This window comes from Ranitomeya imitator, chromosome 1, assembly GCF_032444005.1.
Source record: "Ranitomeya imitator isolate aRanImi1 chromosome 1, aRanImi1.pri, whole genome shotgun sequence".
Taxonomy (NCBI): Eukaryota; Metazoa; Chordata; class Amphibia; order Anura; family Dendrobatidae; genus Ranitomeya; species Ranitomeya imitator.
This window is the reverse complement of record NC_091282.1, coordinates 1,188,985,615-1,189,013,584: the sequence shown is the minus strand read 5'-3', so window position 1 is coordinate 1,189,013,584 and position 27,970 is coordinate 1,188,985,615. Positions and strand designations below refer to the sequence as shown.

At 41.2% G+C, this 27,970-nt stretch overlaps 1 protein-coding gene across 4 annotated transcripts in view; it reads left to right on the top strand.

Annotated features, from left to right (window-relative positions):
- The window catches only part of EVC (EvC ciliary complex subunit 1), a 122,567-nt gene that overhangs the window by 70,806 nt on the left and 23,791 nt on the right, over positions 1-27,970 (top strand). For 3 of the 4 annotated variants that reach the window (XM_069744827.1, XM_069744828.1, XM_069744830.1), the window contains exons 10-12: positions 18,017-18,165; positions 19,932-20,030; positions 23,931-24,143. In XM_069744827.1, the coding sequence (XP_069600928.1) occupies positions 18,017-18,165; positions 19,932-20,030; positions 23,931-24,143 (461 nt within the window). The remainder of the gene's footprint in view (positions 1-18,016; positions 18,166-19,931; positions 20,031-23,930; positions 24,144-27,970) is intronic. The other variant, XM_069744829.1, reaches the window with a different exon arrangement.

Below are 27,970 nucleotides of genomic sequence, written 5' to 3'. Positions count from 1 at the left end.
AGAGCCCGGAAGGTACGAAATCACAAAGTCGAGGCGGGCAAAAAATAACGACCAACGGGCCTGTCTAGGATTCAAGCGCTTGGCAGACTCGAGATAAGTCAAGTTCTTATGATCAGTCAATACCACCACGCGATGCTTAGCTCCTTCAAGCCAATGACGCCACTCCTCGAATGCCCACTTCATGGCCAGCAACTCTCGATTGCCCACATCATAATTACGCTCAGCGGGCGAAAACTTCCTGGAAAAGAAAGCACATGGTTTCATCACTGAGCAATCAGAACCTCTCTGTGACAAAACCGCCCCTGCTCCAATCTCAGAAGCATCAACCTCGACCTGGAACGGAAGAGAAACATCTGGCTGACACAACACAGGGGCAGAACAAAAACGACGCTTCAACTCCTGAAAAGCTTCCACAGCAGCAGAAGACCAATTAACCAAATCAGCACCCTTCTTGGTCAAATCGGTCAATGGTTTGGCAATGCTAGAAAAATTACAGATGAAGCGACGATAAAAATTAGCAAAGCCCAGGAACTTTTGCAGACTTTTCAGAGATGTCGGCTGAATCCAATCCTGGATGGCTTGGACCTTAACTGGATCCATCTCGATAGTAGAAGGGGTAAAGATGAACCATAAAAATGAAACTTTCTGCACACCGAAGAGACACTTTGATCCCTTCACAAACAAAGAGTTAGCACGCAGGACCTGAAAAACCATTCTGACCTGCTTCACATGAGACTCCCAATCATCTGAGAAGATCAAAATGTCATCCAAGTAAACAATCAGGAATTTATCCAGATACTCACGGAAGATGTCATGCATAAAAGACTGAAACACAGATGGAGCATTGGCAAGTCCGAACGGCATCACTAGATACTCAAAATGACCCTCGGGCGTATTGAATGCAGTTTTCCATTCATCTCCTTGCCTGATTCTCACCAGATTATACGCACCACGAAGATCTATCTTAGTGAACCAACTAGCCCCCTTAATCCGAGCAAACAAGTCAGATAACAATGGCAAGGGATACTGAAATTTAACAGTGATCTTATTAAGAAGGCGGTAATCAATACACGGTCTCAGCGAACCATCCTTCTTGGCTACAAAGAAGAACCCTGCTCCCAGTGGTGATGACGATGGGCGAATATGTCCCTTCTCCAGGGATTCCTTCACATAACTGCGCATAGCGGCGTGTTCGGGCACGGATAAATTAAATAATCGACCTTTAGGGAATTTACTACCAGGAATCAAATTGATAGCACAATCACAATCCCTATGCGGAGGTAGAGCATCGGACTTGGGCTCTTCAAATACATCCTGATAATCAGACAAGAACTCTGGGACCTCAGAAGGGGTGGATGACGAAATCGACAAAAATGGAACATCACCATGTACCCCCTGACAACCCCAGCTGGATACCGACATGGAATTCCAATCCAATACTGGATTATGGGTTTGTAGCCATGGCAACCCCAACACGACCACATCATGCAGATTATGCAACACCAGAAAGCGAATAACTTCCTGATGTGCAGGAGCCATGCACATGGTCAGCTGGGCCCAGTATTGAGGTTTATTCTTGGCCAAAGGTGTAGCATCAATTCCTCTCAATGGAATAGGACACCGCAAAGGCTCCAAGAAAAACCCACAACGTTTAGCATAATCCAAATCCATCAGATTCAGGGCAGCGCCCGAATCCACAAACGCCATGACAGAAAACGACGACAAAGAGCATATCAAGGTAATGGACAGAAGGAATTTGGACTGTACAGTACCAATGACGGCAGACCTAGCGGACCGCTTAGTGCGCTTAGGACAATCAGAAATAGCATGAGTGGAATCACCACAGTAGAAACACAGACCATTCAGACGTCTGTATTCCTGCCGTTCAACTCTAGTCATAGTCCTATCGCACTGCATAGGCTCAGGTTTAACCTCAGGCCGTACCGCCAAATGGTGCACAGATCTACGCTCGCGCAAGCGTCGACCGATCTGAATGGCCAAAGACAAAGACTCATTCAAACCAGCAGGCATAGGAAATCCCACCATGACATCCTTAAGAGCCTCAGAGAGACCCTTTCTGAACAAAGCTGCCAGCGCAGATTCATTCCACTGAGTGAGTACTGACCATTTCCTAAATTTCTGACAATATACTTCTATATCATCCTGACCCTGGCACAAAGCCAGCAAATTTTTCTCAGCCTGATCCACTGAATTAGGCTCATCGTACAGCAATCCGAGCGCCAGGAAAAACGCATCGACACTACTCAATGCAGGGTCTCCTGGCGCAAGAGAAAATGCCCAGTCTTGAGGGTCGCCGCGCAAAAAAGAAATAATAATCAAAACCTGTTGAATAGGATTACCAGAAGAATGAGGTTTCAAGGCCAGAAATAGCTTACAATTATTTTTGAAACTTAGAAACTTAGTTCTATCTCCAAAAAACAAATCAGGAATAGGAATTCTTGGTTCTAACATAGATTTCTGATCAATAGTATCTTGAATTTTTTGTACATTTATAACGAGATTATCCATTGAAGAGCACAGACCCTGAATATCCATGTCCACACCTGTGTCCAGAATCACCCAAATGTCTAGGGGAAAAAAAAAAAAGTGAACACAGAGCAGAAAAAAAAAAAAATGATGTCAGAACTTTTTCTTTCCCTCTATTGAGAATCATTAGTTTGGCTCCTTGTACTGTTATGTTTGCTAATGACAGGTGTTATGAAGGCAATCCAGAAACACAGTGTGCTTAGCGATCAGAGCGCACACAGTGATCTGACAAATACCCAAAAATACAAGAACGAGCTCTGAGACGTGGAAACTCTGTAGACTGCACACCTGATCCTATCTTAAACACAACTAAAAGCGGCTGTGGATTGCGCCTAACAACTACCTAGGCAACTCGGCACAGCCTAAGAAACTAGCTAGCCTGAAGATAGAAAAATAGGCCTGACTTGCCCCAGAGAAATTCCCCAAAGGAAAAGGCAGCCCCCCACATATAATGACTGTGAGTAAGATGAAAAGACAAAACGTAGGGATGAAATAGATTCAGCAAAGTGGGGCCCGATATTCTAGGACAGAGCGAGGACAGTAAAGCGAACTTTGCAGTCTACAAAAAACCCTAAAGCAAAACCACGCAAAAGGGGGCAAAAAAAAAACCACCGTGCCGAACTAACGGCACGGCGGTACACCCTTTGCGTCTCAGAGCTTCCAGCAAAACAAAAGACAAGCTGGACAGAAAAAAAGCAACAAAAAAGCAAAAGGCACTTAGCTATACAGAGCAGCAGGTCACAGGAACAATCAGGAGAAGCTCTGATCCAACACTGAAACATTGACAAGGAGCAAGGATAGCAGCATCAGGCGGAGTTAAGTAATGAAGCAGTTAACGAGCTCACCAGAACACCTGAGGGAGGAAGCTCAGAAACTGCAGTACCACTTGTGACCACAGGAGTGAATTCAGCCACAGAATTCACAACAGCTCCCATTCCCTCAGCGTATCCAGTTCAAATTGCTAATACTGACCTACAAAGCCATCCACAACCTGTCTCCTCCATATATCTCTGAACTAATCTCTCGATATCTTCCCTCACGTGACCTCCGGTCCTCCCAAGACCTCCTCTCCTCCACACTTATTCGCTCCTCATCCAATCGCCTCCAAGACTTCTCCCGAATATCCCCCATCCTCTGGAACTCTCTGCCCCAACACGTCCGACTATCAACCACAGTCGGATCCTTCAGACGGAACCTGAAAACTCATCTCTTCAGGAAAGCCTACAGCCTGCACTGACACCGCTGCTGCCCCATCACTATCGAAGCTACCGCCTCACCAACACCGGAGCTACCGCCTCACCAACACCGGAGCTCCTGCAACCCTCAACCTACTGTCTCCTTCCCCATAATCCTGTAGAATGTAAGCCCGCAAGGGCAGGGTCCTCGCCCCTCTGTATCAGTCCGTCATTGTTAGTTTGTTTACTGTATGTGATATTTGTAACTTGTATGTAACCCCTTCTCATGTACAGCACCATGGAATCAATGGTGCTATATAAATAAATAATAATAATAATAATAATCAAGTTGACTCAATCTTTGCATTGTGTGTCTGTGTGTGTCACACTGAGAATGGAGAACGGGAAGAGAAGAGAACTGTCTGAGGACTTGAGAACCAAAATTGTTGAACAATATCAACAATCTCATGGTTACAAGAATATCTAATTCTTGTAACCACGAGATTGTTGCTATTGTTCAACAATTTTGGTTCTCAAGTCCTCAGACAGTTCTCTTCTCTTCCCGTTCTCCATTCTCAGTGTGACACACACAGACACACAATGCAAAGATTGAGTCAACTTCTCCCTTTTTTATCTGGTTTCAAGTGTGATTTTCAGATTGCCCACACCTGTTACTTGCCACAGATGAATTTGAACGAGCATCACGTGCTTGAAATAGTTATTTATCCACAGTTTTGGAAAGGTGTCAACAATTTTGTCCATTCTATTTTCAGGGTTTTGTGTGAAATTATGTCCAATTTGACTTTTTTATTTTTTTTTTCTTGTGTTGTTCCAATACACACAAAGGAAATAAACATGTGTATAACAAAACATGTATACTTGCAATAATTTTCTGGAAGTAATCCTTTTTTTCTGGAACAATTTCAAGGGTTGATAACACATTCGGCCAGGACTGTAGGTGTCTGATATGATCTTGACCTGTACATTTGAGGTTTATGTATTCTGCGAGTATCCTCATCTGTGGGTTTAACTTGTCCTGGAAACGAGACTGGACGCCAGACTGAGCGCTCCAGGGGCATTCAGTGCAGTGACTTCAATTTAGCCGAGGTCAACGTCTGCTTGTATATTATGTGTGGAAAAAATAAACCCTTGTTTTTGTAGATGTAAAAATCTATATGACATAAAAATACAAGGGTTACTTTATCAAGTGAATTATAGAAAATGTGTATATGAAATATCATCCACCATCCACTATAAGATAGTGTTAGTGACAATGGTAACATGAGCTCCTATAGACAAGCCATGGGAATTAGAGGGATATTCGCATCTCCAAGATCCTATCACAGTATGCATTAGGTGTAGTAATAATAATAGTAAATACCTCCAATTAGAAATGTAAACATATAACCCAGACCCATTACCTCAAACTCGGGATGGGTAACACTCAGATACAATACTAAACATACTGATCCGCTAGGCAGCTATTAAGCTGCATGCCGAATCAAAGAGTGCTATATTTTTTTATATAAAAAGTCATAATTTTATTAACACATATAATACAAAAGATAAAACAATGCCTCAAAACCATACAAATTTATTATTCATTGGAGATAGGCGTAAATAGAATTCTAATATTACTAGGAAAGCACCAGGTAACACACATATTCATAAACTCATTGAATTTGGCAATAGAGCATGCTGAGAAAATTCTTCCAATAAACATTAAATTTTGGCACCTATTTCTTGTTGCACAATATTAATAGTCTAAAAATATTTATATACATCAAAAGTATTAACTTAATGAAATATGTACAAAATTCAATATTATTCTAAATATAATAAAGCCCACATGGGTACATTCAAGCCCTGAAAAGAACTACGCAAAAAAGGCTAATCACATTGTTCAAAATAACCTAATCATGGTATAATTATGCCCAAATCACCAATGCTATATAGGCGTCAAAATATTAATCCACAGATGATTTTTTGATGTATATTTAAATTAAAGCACTGCTAGGGGGTACTTCAATTGTGCTGTTACAAAAACAGTTGTTTCAGACCAAAACTATATTTAGTGCTGCGGCAGCTATAATCTGATCATACACTCAAAACAATTTATACATAGCCAAATTTGGGAGGAAGCTGTCGCAAAACGCGCGTCGGGGTTTCGTGGAGAGTGGCGTGCCATGTGCGGCTGGAAGCGGGGAGCACCTTGTAATTAGGTAATATGTGTATTTATGGGCTACTATTTACTCAATATTTAGGCATGTTTTAGTTGCATGTAAATAACTTTTTGCACGGCAGTTAGGTCTGTTTCAGACCACCTATTGGGCGCATTGGCTCTGGTATATATGGATGGTCATCTGTTGTATTGCAGGTTCGCACATTGCTTATTGGCATTTTATTACGGCACTGCATAGAGTTGTGGCACAGATTGCACTCACTAGGTGCTCTGTTAAAACTAGGTTGTTTAGCATCGCTGCATTTTTTGGCTCAATTTAGCTATTTATTTCGGTATTCGTCCTGAGATAATTAAATTCACCTATTTATATTGCTGCGCTGCCAAATTTGGCTATGTATATGCAATAGGCATTTACCCACATAACAATAAGGGTTCATTTACAACAAATTGTTTTGAGTGTATGATCAGATTATAGCTGCCGCAGCACTAAATATAGTTTTGGTCTAAAACAACTGTTTTTGTAACAGCGCAATTGAAGTACCCCCTAGCAGTGCTTTAATTTAAATATACATCAAAAAATCATCTGTGGATTAATATTTTGACGCCTATATAGCATTGGTGATTTGGGCATAATTATACCATGATTAGGTTATTTTGAACAATGTGATTAGCCTTTTTTGCGTAGTTCTTTTCAGGGCTTGAATGTACCCATGTGGGCTTTATTATATTTAGAATAATATTGAATTTTGTACATATTTCATTAAGTTAATACTTTTGATGTATATAAATATTTTTAGACTATTAATATTGTGCAACAAGAAATAGGTGCCAAAATTTAATGTTTATTGGAAGAATTTTCTCAGCATGCTCTATTGCCAAATTCAATGAGTTTATGAATATGTGTGTTACCTGGTGCTTTCCTAGTAATATTAGAATTCTATTTACGCCTATCTCCAATGAATAATAAATTTGTATGGTTTTGAGGCATTGTTTTATCTTTTGTATTATATGTGTTAATAAAATTATGACTTTTTATATAAAAAAAATATAGCACTCTTTGATTCGGCATGCAGCTTAATATCTGCCTAGCGGATCAGTATGTTTAGTACTCCAATTAGAAATGTAGTATAGTTCTTCTGATTCGCTATGTCGCTTACCCCATGTGCAGGGCATCGCAGTAGTTTAGGTATCTTAGGTATCCATGGTTACGACCACACACATAGTGACAGTTAGTTAGTTCTTATTGGTCGTAATCACCAATACCCAAGCTACAGCAATGCCCTGCACATGGGGTAAGCGACACAGCAAATCAGAAGAACTTTATTACATTCCTAATTAGAGGCATTTGCTAATATTATTATTACACCTACTACATTTTGGGATAGGATATTGGAGATGTGAATACCCCTTTAAACTATTGGGGCCAATTGATCATTTGTGGAGGTTTTTTTTAAGTGATTTTTATTTATTTTTTTTACTTGAAATTTACTGCTCCAAATTCATCAGAATTGTGCATATGCGGTTCATGAATTTTGCGCAAAGTCAAAAATGGGCTTTTTTTTTCTGTCATTAACTGATTTTGCAACTTTTTGAGTAATATTTTTCAAAATGCTGAATAAAAATCGGACGCTTTGATTTACGTGCGTAAAACCACTCCAGGTGGGGTGCAGGAGTAGAGAAAAAATAAGTTGTAATTGATGAATCAGGCACGAATATCTGAAAATCCCAAACTCCACCCACAATGGCGAACATAAGAAAAAATAATGGGTGAACACATGTAAAATGGACTTTAAAAAAAAAGCTACAAGGAGAATTAAGTACAAGTGAAATACAAGCGAAAAATACCAAAAACTAGATGGGAATAAATAATGAATCGGGGCCGTAATGTTTGAATTGTTTTGAAATTCCTCTTTTTTTTTGTCACAGTTCCACTGTATTCATGAGTTATTGTAGATAAGTGGTATGATTGGCTACAGCCAAAATGTTGGGCATTGAATTAATAATGTGGCGGAGTGCTCAATGTACAGTGAAGAAAAAAAAAAAGAAACATACAAAAAATTAGAGTTTTTATTCAATAGTCGTTTAGACAAAGAATTCAAACCAACTAAATTACACAAAAGTGTAAAAAAAAATGCACAATCTTCTCTTATATCCCTACACAAAACCAACCAATTTATGAACAGCAACACCATCAAATAGTTAATAAGTGAAGCATGATAAATGTACAGTAGAGAAATAGGACTGCATAGCAAAAAAAATGAAATAAAATTAAATGCAAAATCTAATCATGGAATAAGGATGTAAAATCCCACAAATGAGAAAAAATGTAATATTGAAAGACTATTTAGGAAGTTGTTATAAATACCAGTCCATCGGTGGGGGTGGTGTAGCAAGCAATCCAAGAGAACATTTTCTCCAAATGTAATGCCAGTCCAAGCTGCGTGTAAGTTAAGAAGTTGTTTAAAGAAATCCAAATTTAAATTAATTTCTAATTTAATTAGAAATTCAGCTCATCTTGTCAATAGGAAGTCTCTCTAGGCCAGTGTTCCCCAACTCCGGTCCCCAAGAGCCACCAACAGGTCCTGTTTTCCGGATTTCCTTAGTATTGCACAAGTGATTGAATGCCTGTCCAGGTGATGCAATTATCACCTGTGCAATACTAAGGAAATCCTGAAAACATGACCTGTTGGTGGCTTTTGAGGACCAGAGTTGGGGAACACTGCTCTGGCCACTGGCTCAGCCATTCATAGCCCAACTTGTACACACAAGCCATCATTATACAATATACTTTTCTGAGGGACTTGGATATGGCTTCAATATTCACATAGGTCAATGAGGTGGAACCTCTTCTTTCATTAAGCGACCTCCTACACAATAGATAGCTGTCAACGGATTGATGATTCCATCAATCGTTTAGTCGGCAGCTATCTCATCATCTTCTACTTCTTCATACACAGGAGTGTTTACTGTACAGCGCTCCCGTAGCCAGTTTAATTTTAATGGAAGTCTTCAAACAGAGGCTGGGCAGACATCTGTCTAAGATGGTTTAGTGAGTCCTGCATTGAGCAGGGGGTTGGACACGATGACCCTGGAGGTCCCTTCCAGCTCGATCATTCTATGATTCAGTCCCAAATTGGACATTCCGAATCCTTATCATCTGTCACAGAAAAGTCAGGAGGACACCATACACATTAGACTATTGGCTGACCCCAACAATATCAATGGATTTGGTCAAGGTTAGTCAAACATGTTAACGAATTGACTAATTTTTTTAAATTCTAGTAATGTGATCACTTTTTTGTCAGTGACCAATATAGTATTATTCCTAATGATGGTCATCAAACATTAGAGGAAATTCAACCAGTTGTACAGTCAAGAAATCAAGCTCTATCATCCATTGGCATATAATTGTGGCAACCTACACAAGTTAGACTTGTTTCATATGGCCAAGTGAGGACCTTAGCTCAACAGTTATATAGGCATAATAGAACACTGTTCACTTCAGGTCAGTAGACCCGTGGCCTGTCCAGACTTCGTGGATCTTACTTGATCTGTAAAGTCAGATATGTGAAGTCGCTCTTGGTGTCTGAATGTGGGAGGCTGTAGTGCAACTATAAATGATCTCTTGGCCAATATCTCCTGGCTAAAACAGTCAAAAGCCACTAAAGAAAAAATATTAAAACTAACAAGATTTCTGTCAACACCAAGTATGATCGTTGATCATCATGTTATTTCAGAATCTGGAAAAGCCCTAGGTCTTTATCACTGTTCATGACAGTGCGGTACTGAGGCAATGGCCTAAGATAGTTCAACTCAAATGTCTTTATTTTGCCAACTTAAGAAAATAAACTCAAACGTTATCCTCAGGTTTGCAGCCGGATCTTCCGTAACAATCCGTATCAATCCGTTGTCTTGGGTGACTGCACCACCGTATAACTTGTGGGTGCGGCAATGGCTTTGCTTTTTCTGATTCTGGGCTGTGTTCAGTCTCGTACAGACCTGACATGCGCAGAACTAATTCTCTGTTGCTTACAAAACCAAGGCTGAAAGACCCAAAACTTAACTGAAAGTGTTAATGGGAATCGTGGACATGGGCCACTCCCAAGACCTGGAGTAGAGGGAGAGATCCGTCCCACTACCTTTCTGCAGATCTCTCCAAAAATAAAAGTCCATGTCAGGTTTTTCTAAATCTGGCTTGGTCAAATAGCTTGACCAAGTCCACACTCTCTTTTACTTTGCATTGTGACCACAGCTGAGGCTGTAATCACAATGCTCTCCAGTGGGTTCAGTTTGTTTGTGTGCATATTCTGGGGGACACGTAACGACCCTCGTGTGTGATCTCCCTCACTGCCTCACACTGTACATTACTAGCGATCATAGAAGAACAAGATGAAGCAGAAGAGACAAGAATGAAGGTTTTTAACTTTACAAGAACTCAAAGCTTCAAAGTAATATATTATGTCTTTGAGTTGGCGGCAGGAGACTCACAGCAGATCAAGACATGGCGGTCCTTACTTGAATTTTTGAAAATTCAGTGTTCAAAACCAGCCTTAGTTTTTGAAGGTGGGGGCTTTGGGACAAGTATCATTTATTTATTGGCCAAATATCTCTTGCCCAAATCTGCCAAAAGTCTATTTAAAATTTAACCTGACTATTTAGATATCAGTCACCACAAGGTGTAATCGTTGATCATCATGTTGCTTCAGAATCTGGAAGGTCTTTATCATCATCCATTACTAGTGATCATAGATGAACAAGATGAAACAGAAGAGATATGAATGAAGGTTCTTAACTTTCCAAGAATTCAGTAACTTCATAGGAAAATATATTATGCCTTTGAGTTCAGTGCATCAGACAAGTCCAGACATGACGGTCCTTAACCCCTTACCGACATTGGGCGTAATAGTACGCCGATGTCGGACTCCCTGCCTTTGATGTGAGCTTCGGCGGTGAGCCCACATCTTTCCAGGGGACACGTCAGCTGTTTTGAACAGCTGACATGTGCCTGCAATATCTGTGGGTGGAATCACGATCCACCTGTGGCTATTAACCAGTTAAATGCTGCTGTCAAACTCTGACAGTGGGATTTAAATCGCGGTTCCGGCCATCGAGCCGGAAATATGACCTCCGTCACATGATCACGGCTCACCGGTGTGTTGGCATGACAACCTGAGGTCTCCTGGAGACTTCTATCGTTATTAGTGCCAGATTGCTGTGAGCGCCACCCAGTGGTCGGCGTTCATAGCAAGTGAGCAATTCTACTACACAGATCGGGTTGTGCCAGCTTCTAGTCTCCTATGGAGGCTATTGAAGCATGCCAAAAGATAAAAAAAACTGTTTTTAAAACTATAAAAAAAGTAAAAAAATATAAAAGTTCAAAGCACCCCCCTTTCGCCCCATTCAAAATAAAACAATAAAAATAAAGTCAAACATACTCATATTTGGTATTGCTGCAGTCAGGATCGCCCGATCTATCAATTAAAAAAAAGGATTAACCTGATCGCTAAATGGCATAGCAAGAAAAAAATCAAAACACCAGAATTACGTTTTTTTGGTCGCTGCAACATTTTATTAAAATACAATAATGGGCGATCAAAAGATCGTATCTGCACCAAAATGGTATCATAAAAAATGTCAGCACGGCGCGCAGAAAATAAGCCCTCACCTGACCCCAGATCACGAAAAATGGAGACGCTACTTGTATCGGAAAATGGCGCAATTCTTTTTTTTTTTTTTTTAACAAAGTTTGGATTTTTTTTTTCACCACTTAGATAAAAAAGAACCTAGACATGTTTGGTGTCTATGAACTCGTAATAACCTGGAGAATCATAATGGCAGGTCAGTTTTAGCATTTAGTTAACCTAGTAAAAAAGCAAAACAAAAAACAAGTGTGGGAGTGCACTTTTTTTTTTGCAATTTCACAGTTCTTGGAATTTTTTTCCTGTTTTCTAATACAAGACATGGTAAAACCAATGATGTCGTTGAAAAGTGCAACTCGTCCCGCAGAAATCAAGCCCTCACGTGGCCATATTGATGGAAAAATGTAAGCTTTGGCTCTGGGAAGAAGGAGGAGGGGGTGGGGGGCGAAAAACAAAAATGCAAAACCGAAAAAAGCTCCTGGGGTTAATTGGATCGGGAAAGTCTGATGTTTGTAACCAGCTTTTGTTTTTGAAGGTGAAGGGTTTTGGAACAAGTATCATTTATCGTTTGGAGCACTTATTAGTGGTGATCATAGAATAGAAGAGCGAGATGAAATAGACGAGACTGGAATGAAGGTTCTTAACTTTCCAAGAACACTTCATCTGCCAAACATCCTCTTTAATTACGGATGAAATATGCCTTGTTATTTGTTTACCATCTTCCGTGGGCTAAGTGGAATTGCTAATTGTACCACGCGTAGCTGACTAAGCATGAAGGAGACAGCCCTTGGTTTAATATCAGTCTAAGCAGCACCGAGTCCATATCATAACTAATTAAAGGATTTAAATTGGATGTTGGAACGTTGTCAGCACGATACATAACAAACATTCCTTGAATGTGCTGCTCAAGAAATATTGAACTATATCTGCTTTTAGCAAAACATTGCCGGTAATTAGAAAAACCAGTGAGCAATTTCATCCCGTGAGCTGCCAGCGCCTTGATGTGTTTGCTTTCAGCCTTTCCAATGACTTTCAGTAGTTTGCAAAAGGCCATGACTATTGCCTAAAAATGGGAACTCTGCTAAATTAAATATAGAGTGAATTCGTCAATTGATTTGTATCAGTTTCTGGTGTGTATTGCACCAAAGATGCCAAAAGTTGCTTTCAAAAAGTAGTTAAAAGTTCTGCCAGTTTGGAACTGACATAGGTTAGACACACAGGTAGACTACAGAACCAGAAACACATGGGCTACTTGCACATTGAACAAGTCTGTAGGAACCTGTTCACACACCACCAAGAAACTTGAAGACCTCACTGTGCTCTTTTGTGTCTTCAAGTTTAGGGTTGAGCGAAACGGGTCGGCAATTTTCAGAAGTCGCCGACTTTTGGCAAAGTCGGGTTTCATGAAACCCGACCCGACCCCTGTGTGGGGTCGGCCATGAAGTCGGCGATCTTCTGAATCTGGAATCGGAATTCTGATACCGATTCCCGATATGTTTAAGATATCGGGAATTGGTATCGGAATTCAGATTTAAGTGTAAAATAAAGAATTAAAATAAAAAATATCGCCATACTTACCCTCTGACGCGCCCTGGTACTAACCGGGAACCTTCCTTCCTTAGAATCAGCCTTCCAGGACCTTGCGGTGACGTCGCAGCTTGTGATTGGTCGCGCGGCCGCCCATGTGACCGCTCGCGCGACCAATCACAAGCCGCGACGTCACCTAAGGTCCTGGAAGGGCTGATTCTTAGGAAGGAAGGCTGCCGTAAAGAAGCCGGGCGCGTCCGAGGGTGAGTATATTCCTATTATTATTATTATTATTATTTATTATTATAGCGCCATTTATTCCATGGCGCTTTACATGTGAGGAGGGGTATACATAATAAAACAAGTACAATAATCTTGAAAAATACAAGTCACAACTGGTACAGGAGGAGAGAGGACCCTGCCCGCGAGGGCTCACAATCTACAAGGGATGGGTGAGGATACAGTAGGTGAGGGTAGAGCTGGCCGTGCAGCGGTTTATTAGGTATATACTCACCCTCGGACGCGCCCTGCTTCTTTCCGGCAGACTTCCTTCCTAAGAATCAGCCCTTCCAGGACCTTCGGTGACGTCGCGGCTTGTGATTGGTCGCGCGAGCGGTCACATGGGCGGCCGCGCGACCAATCACAAGCCGCGACGTCACCGCAAGGTCCTGGAAGGCTGATTCTAAGGAAGGAAGGTTCCCGGTTAGTACCAGGGCGCGTCAGAGGGTAAGTATTGCGATATTTTTTATTTTAATTCTTTATTTTACACTTAAATATGGATCCCAAGGCCTGAAGGAGAGTTTCCGCTCCTTCAGACCCTGGGAACCATTGGAAACCCAATGCACTGCATTGGGTTTCGAGTTTCGGCCGACCCCGACCCCGACTTTTTTATAGGATCGGCCGATTTCACTCGACCCGACTTTTGAAAAAGTCAGGTTTCGTGACACCCGACCCGATCCTATAAAAGTAAAGGTCGCTCAACCCTATGCTCCACCAATCGTCAAGGTATACCCATATAGAGCAGTCCTACCTAATGTATATAATCCCTATCTGATGTATTTGAAAACCTAATCATCTGTATAGTACCTGTATAAGCAGGGTTCAGAGAGGGAATATCCATGTGGACATGCTGGTCCTCATTCTATATCCTTGCATTTTCAGCTTTATCATTATAGCTCCTTCAGATGATGTCATCAAATATGGGTTTAAAAAAATCTGGCCATGGATCCCAGAATGTGGGAGAGTTCCTGGAAAAGTAGATACTTCCCTTACTTCTGAAACATTTGGGAAATCTCAACGGTGCTCCCTAATGAGCTAATAAACCTCCCTGGAAAAGCAGTGCTCGCATAGAGGTGTCTAATATGAACAGCATGTGGAAGGGGCATAATAGATGTGTGACCTGTAAAAGGAGGCGTTCTTAAAGGGAATCTGTCAGCAGGTTTTGTAATCTGAATACAGCATGCAGTAGGGGTTAAAACACAGATATGAAGCTTTGAGGTTTTGTTTACTTACAATGATTGTTTTAGCACCAGGAGTTTATCATTGAAGTGAATAACTGGTTGTTTGAGCCTTGGACCAACACGCCCCCTCCTGTGATAAGCAGCTCACTGTCTATGGACATTGTATATACACAGCCTGCTGTGGGCAGGGTTAGCTTTCTCAGCTCTGCTGGATTGCTAAATCTAAAAACTCTGATTGTGTGAGAACTGCTGCACCCAATAGTCTAAGTGACACATTGTTGGCTTCAGCTTTTCATCTACGGTAGCAAAAACCTGCTGACATATTCCCTTTTAGGAAAGCATTTTTTGTCAGCGCCCAAAGCCTGTCACTGGCAATGTACTCTCAAAAGGGTTTGCCAAAAAGTTGCCAAGCAAACTTAAAAATTACCTTCATTTTAAATAATTAATTTATTTCATAAATCAAAAGTACATGGGAAAATAAGTAACTTTGTAATATAACTTATGAGAAATCTCCTAGAATGATCAATCATTCTCAAAATTCGTAATTCATGGGTAAAGTGAATACAGATCATTAGGGCAGGTGCAGGGCAGCCGTGTGCTCTCCCTACGAGAAAAATGGACTAATTATACTAATCACACTCTGATCTTCTCCATTGAGTCTGTTCTTGAAAATCGGACTGCACTCGGATGTCATCTGAGCGCAGTCCGATGTTTTCCACAGACACATAGTCATGAATGAGCAAGTGTCATCCTATTAATGCAGGCAAAGCGTGCATAGTTCAATTTTTGGGGGGATAAAAATTGGACATTTGCTCGGCCTCGTTGAATAACATTGGTCCGAGTGCTATGTTTTGAAGGATTGTTTTTCTTTTTTATTAAATTTGCAAAAATTTCTATATTTCTATTTTTTTCCCAGTCAAGATGGGGTGCAGAGTGTACATGAATGAGAAAAGAAATGAACTTTTTTTAATTTTTCCAAATGGCTGCAATGAAATAGAGGGAAAAGTTTAAAGGGGTCTGAACACTTTCCGTACCCACTGTATCCTGGTAATAAAAAGCCAGATGACGTTCATGTATTCGTTTCCTGACATGACTAATTTAGCTTATTTTTCCAGTTGGAAGCATTGAACTTACTGATATATCATGTGACAGCTCTGCGTAGTGAGTTGACATCTCGGTGATGGGTAGACGCACCGCTACCTCTCTCCCGGCATCACAACATTGCGCCATTGTTCACATCACCCGCTGTTATCATGGGTAGTTCCAGTCAATTCTTCCCTTGCTTCTCACGGCATACGGAGCCAGCAGCTGTGACAGCATGAATGGGACTGAAAATATACTTTTTCTTACAAATATGAGTTGAGGGGAAAAAAGAATCAACAATGCTCAAATATTTTTCAATTTGTTCCGCTTCTCCTACTGGAAAAAATATGGTTTATATATAACCTCTCGTGATGTGTACGGAGGAGTATAATGCCAGGCGTCTTGCGGAAAGGCTATTTTTGCTTCCTATGAAAAGATGTCACCTGCAGTTCCTTTGAGATTTCGTTAAGGTTCACTGCGTTAATCCAATACCGATCTCCTGGGGGGGTCTCCAGATCTATATTTCATTTCAGAGATGATGCTGACTGATGATGCTGACTGTGAAAAATTAATAGGAATATCGATGGCTAAAGAGATCAGGGCGATATTTACTATTCATTTATTGACCATTTAATATCACAATGAGTGGAATTGTCAAAGGTTAAACTAAGCACACAAACTGGTTAAAAGGTAAAAATAAACCAGTCCGAGATTGCAGTAAAACAGAAACATGGCTGCTTTCTTCTAGAAATGCGCCACCTTGTCTATGCGCCATGCCTGATATTGCATCTTTGCCCTATTCAGTTTAAAAGTCAGGACAGTAGTAGTAGACAGGCTCGAACTGGCCCACCGGACAACAGGAGAATCCTCCGGTGGGCCCCCATGCAGGAGTAGGCCACCACCCTCTTATATGAGCAGTACTTGCCACAATATGCTTGATTCACTATATACAGAAAAGGCCGCATCTTATTAATTTAACAATCATCCCAGTTTATTGCTATCGAAATTTGCGAATGAGGGTAAAGTCATTTTTGCATGTAGCCGAAAATTGGGACCCTGTAGTTGATGTTACTGGTGGACCCTTGACACCCCTGTATGATACTGGTAGTAGTCGTTTTCAATACAGGCTTAAAGGGATTGGTGATTATCTCAACCCTTACCAATATGCCCAATATTGGAGACTGTCACTTACAGAAATTCTATCCTAGAGCAGCTTCTTCCACTTTGCTACTCACATACCGACTAGTTATATGAATGACTGCTATGTAATACTACTTTTCATACCTTGTATTTTATTACTATTTTTTTGGTTGGTCGCAGCTTTCCTTGGCAAAACAAGCTGCTTGGAGTAGTCATGCTCACTTAAAAAAAAAAAAGCGTTTGACTATTCAACTACAGTCGAAATCCCAACAAAAGTTATGTTCTAGCATGTTCTAATGACCTGTAAAAATAGGATGAGTGAAGGCTGTTGTTCCTGACACCTAGCGATTGACAAAATAGACCATCCAAGCCAAACATTTTGATTCAAAGGCCAAAGTCTATACAAGTAGTGTCTCTCAGATTCCCCATATGAATAAATGCTCAGATCGGATGAGTGTGGCGCAAACTGATGCCGGAAAGGTTTGATGGTGACTTATCTTGCTTACCTGCATTAATGTTCTCAGCTGTTCACTGTTGTCTATGCCTCTCTCTGCTATAAATACTGGCCTCTCTCATGCAGGGATTGCCAGAGTTAGCTACATGCTGCGTGGTTCAGGAGCTGTAGGAGTTTTTTGTTTGAGGAGGCATTTGGTGGATTTAGCTAAAGACTGTTGCTTGCTTTTAGTTATGTGCAAATCCTCTACTCCTACTTTTGGTGTTTCCGTTTCTTGTGTTGTTTGAGAGAGCATATTTGTATGATTAGTATTTTCCTTTATCCCTGTACATATTCCTTTGTTTGTCTGGTTGGTGTACTTCCACACACTACTACTCCACTCTTCCCTGGGTGGAGGGAGAGAACAGATTTATGGCCGATTCTGGAGCTCAGCAATGTAGCTCGGTCGGCCCTGACGCTAGGGACAGGGTAGGAGCCCCTGGCCTCAGGATATCCAACAACAAGGTCGTGAAAAAAAGGATGTGGATGTTGAAATAAAAAAAAAAAGTTAGTCAGAAACATAAAAAATAAATAAAGGAAATATATAAATATTATCAATTCCTAAATACTTTTAAATAGCAAATCACAAATGGCTAATTTAATGTACTATAGTGATTACTAATTCAAGTATCATTTTATTTATGGCTTTATTTTTTTCTATTCCCAAAGAACCATTTTAAATATTTACATTTGTCTGCTATTTTAAATCCTGGATTTTTAAGGCTATCTTTTTCTAAAATACTTACTCTGGTGTCTCGTCTCTTGTCTAGGCTCTTATCAACAAACTAAAGCTGTGATAGCCGAGCACTTGGGACATCGTAATAAGCTCATCGACATTCTACAGAAAAAGCAAAAAGAAGAGCGCTGCAACTTTTTAGCCAGGGCTGAAGGGTCTGTAGACGCAGACCACTTTATAATGGTAAGACTATGATCTTTAGACCAACTCTTACTGTCAGTGACCTGACCTGCTTTCTTGTCTCTCTGAACATATCCATGAGTTATATTTTGTTATGTCCCTGTCTGTACTGACCTGGAGTGCACTAGAGAAGAAGTGGAGATTGTTCTGTGTAGACTGCCTAATATAGATTGAAATGGCAGCAGCTATTTTTGTATACTCATGTGCACCGAGCACGAAATGGAAAACTTACAAAATTTCCGAATTTGTCTGCAGTTTTAAACTGCAAAATAATTTGTCCCTGCAACATGTAACACAGACATTTTTGGTGTATTGCTTTTCCAGGACCCTCCTCCCAACAGCATATTGTGTCATAACCAGATCTCTAGATAGTATAACATCCTCTCTGTGCATTGCACAGTAACAGTGCCCACACAGTAACCGTATCCCCTCTGTGTCCCAGCAGAGTAATAATGCTCCCTCTGTGCCCCAACAGAGTAATAATGCTCCCTCTGTGCCCCAACAGAGTAATAATGCTCCCTCTATGCCCCAACAGAGTAATAATGCTCCCTCTGTGCCCCAACAGAGTAATAATGCTCCCTCTGTGCCCCAACAGAGTAATAATGCTCCCTCTGTGCCCCAACAGAGTAATCATGCTCCCTCTGTGCCCCAACAGAGTAATAATGCTCCCTCTGTGCCCCAACAGAGTAATAATGCTCCCTCTGTGCCCCAACAGAGTAATAATGCTCCCTCTATGCCCCAACAGAGTAATAATGCTCCCTCTGTGCCTCAACAGAGCAATAATGCTGCCTCTGTGCCTGCTTGGTAATTGTACCCCCCTCTGTGCCTCCTTATAGTTTTACAGCCCACTATAGTTATAAGGTCCCCCTGTGACTTCTTAAGGAATAATGCCCTGTGTGCCTCCTTATAATAATAATTCCCCTTGTATTTCCTTAAAATAGTGCCTCCTTACACTAATGCCCCTCATTACGCCTCCTTATAATGTCTCCCTGTGCCTCTTTATTTAATCATACTGCTCACTGTGCTCATAATAATGCTGCCCAATGTGCCTCCTTATAAGAATGATTTAATCTTGCCTTCTTATGCTAGAGCCCCTCATTTTGCCTCCTTAATATATTGCCCCCATTGTGCCTTATAATAATGCATTCCATTTTGACACCTTATTATAATGCCCACCACTTTGCCTCTTTATAGTAATGATTATACCCTTATTGTGCCCAGAAGACAATAAAATACGCTAATAGTTGCCTCACCCAACTTCAACCACACAGTGATGAGCACCTTCTCGCTGCACTCTTCAGGACCATGCAGATGCAGTGATATCATTGCACCCCTCAATGTCACCACAATGCCAAGACCAGTATTGCCATCAATATAAGAGACAAATAATACCGCCAGGAAATAACCAACTATTGCCATCATATACAGTAGTGATAATACTGCCATACTGATCGTTAACCAAAATTATCATCAAGACTAATATGACCACCAAATATAACGATGATATAATGGTAATATCCGTTTCACACCAGTGCTCTGGAGACCAGATATATGTGTACTGCATCGGTTCTCACCAGTGGCGTTCTCATGGATCTTAGTCAATAACTTTCCTTTTTCTTTTCCATTCGGCCCAGACAGCTACAACCACTCCTTCCATCCATGACTCATAATCACTATGACAAAAGTGAAGTATTTACAAAGTTGCTCAACTTTTTGTGTAGATTTGAACTGTGCTGTAAACTTTTCTTTTTACACTATCACTTACCCAGGAGTATCATAAACTTCTAGAAGATCAGAGAGAACTTCAGGGCGCACTAGAAGATGAAGAGGACTGTAAAGCCATTGATGCTGTTGCTGAACTCTGCAAGGTATATTATGATATTCCTAAAAATGAATGAATCCCCTCCAGAAAGCCACAATCTAGACCTGCCTCATGACCTCTGTGTTCCCTTACCTGGTCACCTGGACAAAACGCTTTGACAACAGCAGAGTCACAACTGTAACTTTAAGATTCTGGACCCCCAATGTGAAATCTCTAAACAGCTACCTGGTGACATTATTGTAATATTATCCGGGCATTTAAGGCTTAGGTGACTGTCATTCTGTGACTATCTTCAGTAAGGAAGGGGGGGCCTCAAACTGTCCATGGAACTGGGACCCTAACTATCCATCCCTATTCCGAGGGTGCTCTTTAAGGTAGAGAGGCCTGAGTCTCCAACCTTTCTTTGCTCTTGTTAAACCCTGATCTGCCCCCTCCACCTACCCAAGAGGCATGAGACAGAAATATAAGGTAAACAAGACACAAAGACAAAACAGGGATAACCGAAAACCTCATACATACAGAAGCATTCACCAACAATAGGGGGAGGATAGGGACAGGGAGGAATAAACTAAATGGCAACAGGGACCAGGAAATAAACACACATGTACTACAGCAAACCATGTAGCACTCCTACAACATCTCTACTCCAACCACTTACCTTAAGAACACAGCAAAGGAAAACAAATCTTTCACCAGCAGGGACAGTCTGGCCAGTTTTTATAAGAAGATGTAATGATGACCAAATCAGAAGCCGCTGAAATGGAGCTGCAGGTTTCTGACCAGCATGGAAAGGGTTGTTAACTTCTTCAGCACCAGAGCAAACTAAATCCATTTAATATGGGACACAAATCACACCATCTCTAAAGAAGAAGATTTGCGATTCATTACATGATGTGAAGGTCTAACACCAGGTCTTCCAGAGGGGCGTAACGCCCACGTGTCAGTGACACTTTGTACAAGATGTTAGATTCATTGCATTCCTTAGGTCGCCTTCCGTTCATTACTTTATATTCAACTACTACCAGGTCGTTACTTCCTGTTGAGGCTTCTATGTCTGTTCCTTAACGATAGCTGTTCTATGGTATCAAGCACCTTTATTTTAACTGATGACTAACCCCTTAATGACCAAGTCTGAAAAGGATTTAATGGCTGACCATCTGTTTTTGCATTTTGTATACACACACACACACACATATATATATGTGTGTGTGTGTGTGTATATATATATCTAATATATAAAGCTGAATGTGTGTGTGTGTGTGTGTGTGTGTGTGTGTGTGTGTGTGTGTGTGTGTGTGTGTGTGTGTGTGTATGTATGTATGTATGTCCGGGATTGGCATCTGCACCGTCGCAGCTACAGCCACAAAATTTTGCACAGTCACACGTCTGGACCCCGAGAGCGTCATAGGCTATGTTGTGAGGTGAAATTTTAACTCCGTGCTTTCCAATTCACCAAACAATTTTGCCCCTATCTACATAATGGGAAAAAATGAAAAGGAAAAGTGTAGGAGGCAAATTGACAGCTGCCAGATGTGAACAAGGGGGACTTAAAGAATGAGAGCGATGGCGCCAAACAGTATATACCGTACAGTTGCTAAGGTGGGGCCCCGACATGGGATACTCACCACACACGGGGATATGAACACACACACAAAATGCGCCACACACTACTACGTGCTTGAACACATATTACCCTCGGCACACATTTCACCACAAATACACCAACCTCACCACATAAAAGTCGAAACACAAAAGTTGCCGCTCAAAACTCGCCACGCGCAGAACTCGCCACATGCAAAAACTAGGCTCTTGCAAAACTCGCCACAAGTGCAAAACTCACCTCATGGAAAACTCGCCACACGCAAAACTTGCACACGCAGAATAATTGTCACATGCACAAAAGTTGCAACACATGCAAAAGTTGCCTCACACAAAACTTGCACATACTCAAAAGGCACCACACATAAAACTCGCCACGCGCAAAACTCGCCATGCGCAAAACTTGCTGCACACAACTTGCTACACTAACCTGTCACATGCAACTTGACACACAAAAAGTTGCTACACGCATGTTGCCACACAAAACTCATCTCACAAACGTCGCTACATGCATGTCGCCACACGCAACTCAACACACACAACTTGACAAACGAAACTCGCCCTAAAACACACACAAGTCTGGTATTATCCTTTAAAAATAAAAATCTGATTAATAAGCAGACAAACTACAACAAATGTACCATATAGGAAATACGGCAGCTGTCAGTCACATGACCTGTCTATTATGTGTATGTGTGAGCTAATATATACTGCCAGGGGGGAGGGCTTCCTGTGGGCTGGGGATTTATCAGGCTGCCAATTTATATTACAAATACTGAGGTAAAAATATTGAGCAAATAACGTGTGAACGAGGTCTAATACAGGAGGAGATGACACACAAGTATATACTATATACAGGGGAGATGACACACAGATATATACTATATACAGGAGGAGATGACACACAGGTATATACTATATAGAGGAGGAGATGACATACAGGTACTTATATATACAGGAGGAGATGACACACAGGTATATACTATATACAGCAGCAGATGACCTACAGGTATATACTATATACAGGAGGAGATGACATACAGGTATATGCTATATATAGAAGATGACATGCAGGTATATACTATATACAGGAGGAGATGACACACAGATATATACTATATACAGGGGAGATGACACACAGGTATATACTATATAGAGGAGGAGATGACATACAGGTATATACTATATATAGAAGGAGATGACATTCAGGTATATACTATATATAGGGGAGATGACACACAGCAGGTATATACTATATACGGGGGTGATGACATACAGGTATATACTATATACAGGAGATGACATACAGATGTATACTATATATAAGGGAGATGACAAACATGTATATACTGAGGTGATGAGGTGAAAATGAGAGGTGTGAGGTGAAAATGAAAAGGTGTGAGTGCAAAATGAGAGGAGTGAGGAAAAATAGTGGAGTGATCGGAAAATGACAGATGTGAGGTTGAAATGACAAGTGTTATGTGGGAATGAGAGGAGTGAGGGAGAAAATGAGAGATATGAGGGGGAAAATGAAAGATGTGATTGGGAAAATGAGAGGCGTGATGGGAAAATAAGAGAAGTGACGTGCTATAACTATATAACTAACCACAGATATTTACTATGCCCAGGCAACGCCGGGCTCTTCAGCTAGTATATATATATATATATATATATATATATATATATATATACAGTATATATAAATTTATATATAATTACCTGTCTAGTTGTTTAAGTAAGGACATGTTTTATATGGGAGAAATGTCATTTGGGTTTTTTTTACAGCTGTATTGGAGTTTATTCATTTTTTTCATGTGTACGGGGGTTAAAGTAAATTAATGTTTTGTTAATGTATTTATAATGTATTTTTTACTATTATTATTATTATTTGTAATTTATTAAGTAATTTATATAAAAATAAATTTGTTGTTTTTCAAGTAAAATATAGAAAAAAAACTTTGGCAGGATTTTTTTTGTTTACACTGTTAAGGTAATACACAAAATAATCAGTTAAATTATTTTTTACGGTTATTAGGGTTGGGTGGATGTCTAGTTACAGTATGTGTAGTTTTTTAATGTAAAATAGGTAGAATAAATATTTCACAAAATAATTGTTTTGAGGTTTTGTTTCGTAGCAGCCAAAGGATCAGGCATTTCAATTCAACATGCCAATCATTTATTGGGGAAAGTCGGAAGACCCCATACAAATTAAATTGGTAGATCCCGTTATATAGGGGATTTTTACTATTGCAAATTAAAGATTTTTGTGGGGGGTTGGTCACATGTGATCCCCTCAGCGCTGTAGTGCTGTGATCCTACTAATGTCCATACATGTCATATCTTCAAGGAACTATACACCGGTGCCTCACAGACATTTGAAAAGCTGGTGAAAAAGTTATTTCTTCAGACACTTCCGGAAATTACTAACTTGACGTTAGGAGAATGTGAAAGTATGAAACACGAGCTTAGAGATAATCTATCCATTGAGCTTGACAAAGCGGAAGATGAAAGAAAGACCAAAATCAAACTTTTCCAGGAGATGCTGGTGCAAGAAAAACAGGTACATGCTCCTAGTTTAGAATGTCCGCACCGTTCTGTGGTGTCCATGGGAAGTGTCAATCATTTACACAAGTGTCTACCGCCATCTAGTGTTTATACTGTTTGCCACAATGCATTTGGATATAATACCGAAGCTGAAAATGTAGAATGATCACAGTTATTGATTTGCTATATACAGTTTGTACCGTATATAGTTCAATGGGCCCTCTATTAAAAATGCAGGACACCTTGGGCACGAACATGTTGTCTTGGATACGACCATGTTATCTTGGGTACGACCATGTTGTCTTGGATACGACCATGTTATCTTGGGTACGACCATGTTATCTTGGGTACAACCATGTTATCTTGGGTACGACCATGTTATCTTGGGTACGACCATGTTACCTTGAGTACGACCATGTTATCTTGGGTACAACCATGTTGTCTTGAGTATGACCATGTTGTCTTGGATACGACCATGTTATCTTGGATACGACCATGTTATCTTGGGTACGACCATGTTGTCTTGGATACGACCATGTTGTCTTGGATACGACCATGTTGTCTTGGGTACGACCATGTTGTCTTGGGTACGAACATGTTATCTTGGGTACGAACATGTTATCTTGGGTACGACCATGTTATCTTGGATACGACCATGTTATCTTGGGTACGACCATGTTATCTTGGGTACAACCATGTTGTCTTGGGTATGACCATGTTGTCTTGGATACAACCATGTTATCTTGGGTACGACCATGTTATCTTGGGTACGACCATGTTATCTTGGGTACGACAATGTTGTCTTGGGTACAACCATGTTGTCTTGGGTATGACCATGTTGTCTTGGACACGACCTATGTGCGAAATTGGCATCATGCTGTGCACAAAATTTCCACCCTACAGAAGCTTTCCTCTGTCTAGTAAAGCAATCTCCGCTTTTTCACAACTTTTTCCTACAAAACGATACTACTGTCTACTCTTAAATGGGGCGCTCCTTGTTCGGTGATGGAGGGGGTTGTAAGCTCGACTGTGCAGAAAAAAACTTTCTAAGGGAATGCAGTGCGGAGGAGCGTTTATTCTCAGGATTGGTGGTGGTCCAGAAAGCCAGAAAGACTCCTACCAAACTTAGGCTCATGCACTCGACCGTAGTAATCGGACGAGTGCTATCCGTCATTTTGATGGACAGCACTCGTTCCTACGTAATTCAATGAGGCAGTGAACTGTTGTGAATTCTGTGGCAGAGCTCCCTCCTGTGGTCACAAGTGGTACTTCGGCTGGTTCTCTCTGTGAGCTTCCGTTGGTGGAGGAAAGTGGTACTGCGGCTTCTGAGTTTCCTTCCTCAGGTGATGTGGTGAAGTCGTTAGGTGCTTCTCTATTTAACTCCACCTAGTGCTTTGATCCTGGCTTCCAGTCAATGTTCTAGTATTGGACCTGTTTCCTCCTGGATCGTTCCTGTGGCCTGCTGCTCTGCATAGCTAAGTTCCTCTTTGCTATTTGTTTGCTGTTTTTTTCTGTCCAGCTTGTCAATTTGTTTTTTTCTGCTTGCTGGAAGCTCTGGGACGCAGAGGGTGTACCTCCGTGCCGTTAGTTCGGTACGGAGGGTCTTTTTGCCCCCTTTGCGTGGTTTTTGTAGGGTTTTGTGTTGACCGCAAAGTTACCTTTCCTATCCTCGCTCTGTTCAGAAAGTTGGGCCTCACTTTGCTAAATCTATTTCATCTCTACGTTTGTCTTTTCATCTTAACTCACAGTCATTATATGTGGGGGCTGCCTTTTCCTTTGGGGTATTTCTCTGAGGCAAGGTAGGCTTATTTTCTATCTTCAAGCTAGCTAGTTTCTCAGGCCGAGCCGAGTTGCATAGGCAGCGTTAGGCGCAATCCACGGCTGCCTTTAGTGTGGTTGGAGAGGATTAGGGATTGCGGTCAACAGAGTTCCCACGTCTCAGAGCTCGTTCTTGTTTTTTGGGTTATTGCCAGGTCACTGTATGTGCGCTGACCTCTATGTCCATTGTGGTACTGAATTACCTTTCATAACAGTACTGGAAGCCAAAGTACTAATGATTCTCAATAGAGGGAAAAAAGAAGTTCTGAGACCATTTTTTTTTCTTTGCACTGTGTTTTGCCTTTTTTTTCCCCTAGACATTTGGGTGGTTCAGGACACAGGTGTAGCAATGGACATTAAAGGTCTGTCTTCATGTGTGGATCAGCTCACGGCAAGAGTGCAAAGTATTCAAGACTTTGTGGTTCAGAATTCTATGTTAGAACCGAGAATCCCTATTCCTGATTTGTTTTTTGGAGATAGAACTAAATTTCTGAGTTTCAAAAATAATTGTAAACTATTTCTGGCTTTGAAACCTCACTCCTCTGGTGACCCAGTTCAACAAGTTAGGATCGTTATTTCTTTTTTGCGTGGCGATCCTCAGGACTGGGCATTTTCCCTTGCGCCAAGGAATCCTGCATTAAGTAATATCGATGCATTTTTCCTGGCGCTCGGATTGCTGTATGATGAGCCTAATTCTGTGGATCAGGCAGATAAGAATTTGCTGGCTCTGTGTCAGGGTCAGGATGAAATAGAGGTATATTGTCAGAAATTTAAAAAGTGGTCCGTACTCACTCAGTGGAATGAAGGTGCGCTCGCAGCTGTTTCCAGAAAAGGTCTCTCTGAAGCCCTTAAAGATGTCATGGTGGGATTTCCTATGCCTGCTGGTCTGAATGAGTCTATGTTTTTGGCCATTCAGATCGGTCGACGCTTGCGCGAGCGTAAATCTGTGCACCATTTGGCTGTATTACCTGAGCTTAAACCTGAGCCTATGCAGTGCGATAGGACTTTGACCAGAGTTGAACGGCAAGAACACAGACGTCTGAATGGGCTGTGTTTCTACTGTGGTGATTCCACTCATGCTATCTCTGATTGTCCTAAGCGCACTAAGCGGTTCGCTAGGTCTGCCACCATTGGTACGGTACAGTCAAAATTTCTTCTGTCCGTTACCTTGATCTGCTCTTTGTCATCGTATTCTGTCATGGCATTTGTGGACTCAGGCGCTGCTCTGAATTTTATGGACTTGGAGTATGCTAGGCGTTGTGGGTTTTTCTTGGAGTCCTTGCAGTGTCCTATTCCATTGAGAGGAATTGATGCTACGCCTTTGGCCAAGAATAAGCCTCAGTACTGGACCCAGCTGACCATGTGCATGGCTCCTGCACATCAGGAGGTTATTCGCTTTCTGGTGTTGCATAATCTGCATGATGTGGTCGTGTTGGGGTTGCCATAGCTACAAGTCCATAATCCAGTTTTGGATTGGAAATCCATGTCTGTGTCCAGCTGGGGTTGTCAGGGGGTACATGGTGATGTCCCATTTCTGTCTATTTCGTCATCCACCCCTTCTGAGGTTCCTGAGTTCTTGTCTGATTACCGGGATTTATTTGATGAGCCCAAGTCCGATACCCTACCTCCGCATAGGGATTGTGATTGTGCTATCGATTTGATTCCTGGTAGTAAATTCCCAAAAGGTCGACTGTTTAATTTATCTGTGCCTGAGCACGCCGCTATGCGGAGTTATGTGAAGGAGTCTTTGGACAAGGGGCATATTCGCCTGTCATCGTTGCCATTGGGAGCAGGGTTCTTTTTTGTAGCCAAGAAGGATGGTTCACTGAGACCTTGTATAGATTACCGCCTTCTAAATAAGATCACGGTTATATTTCAGTACCCCTTGCCATTGTTATCTGATTTGTTTGCTCGGATTAAGGGGGCTAGTTGGTTCACCAAGATACATCTTCGTGGTGCGTATAATCTTGTGCGTATTAAGCGAGGCGATGAGTGGAAAACTGCATTTAATACGCCCGAGGGCCA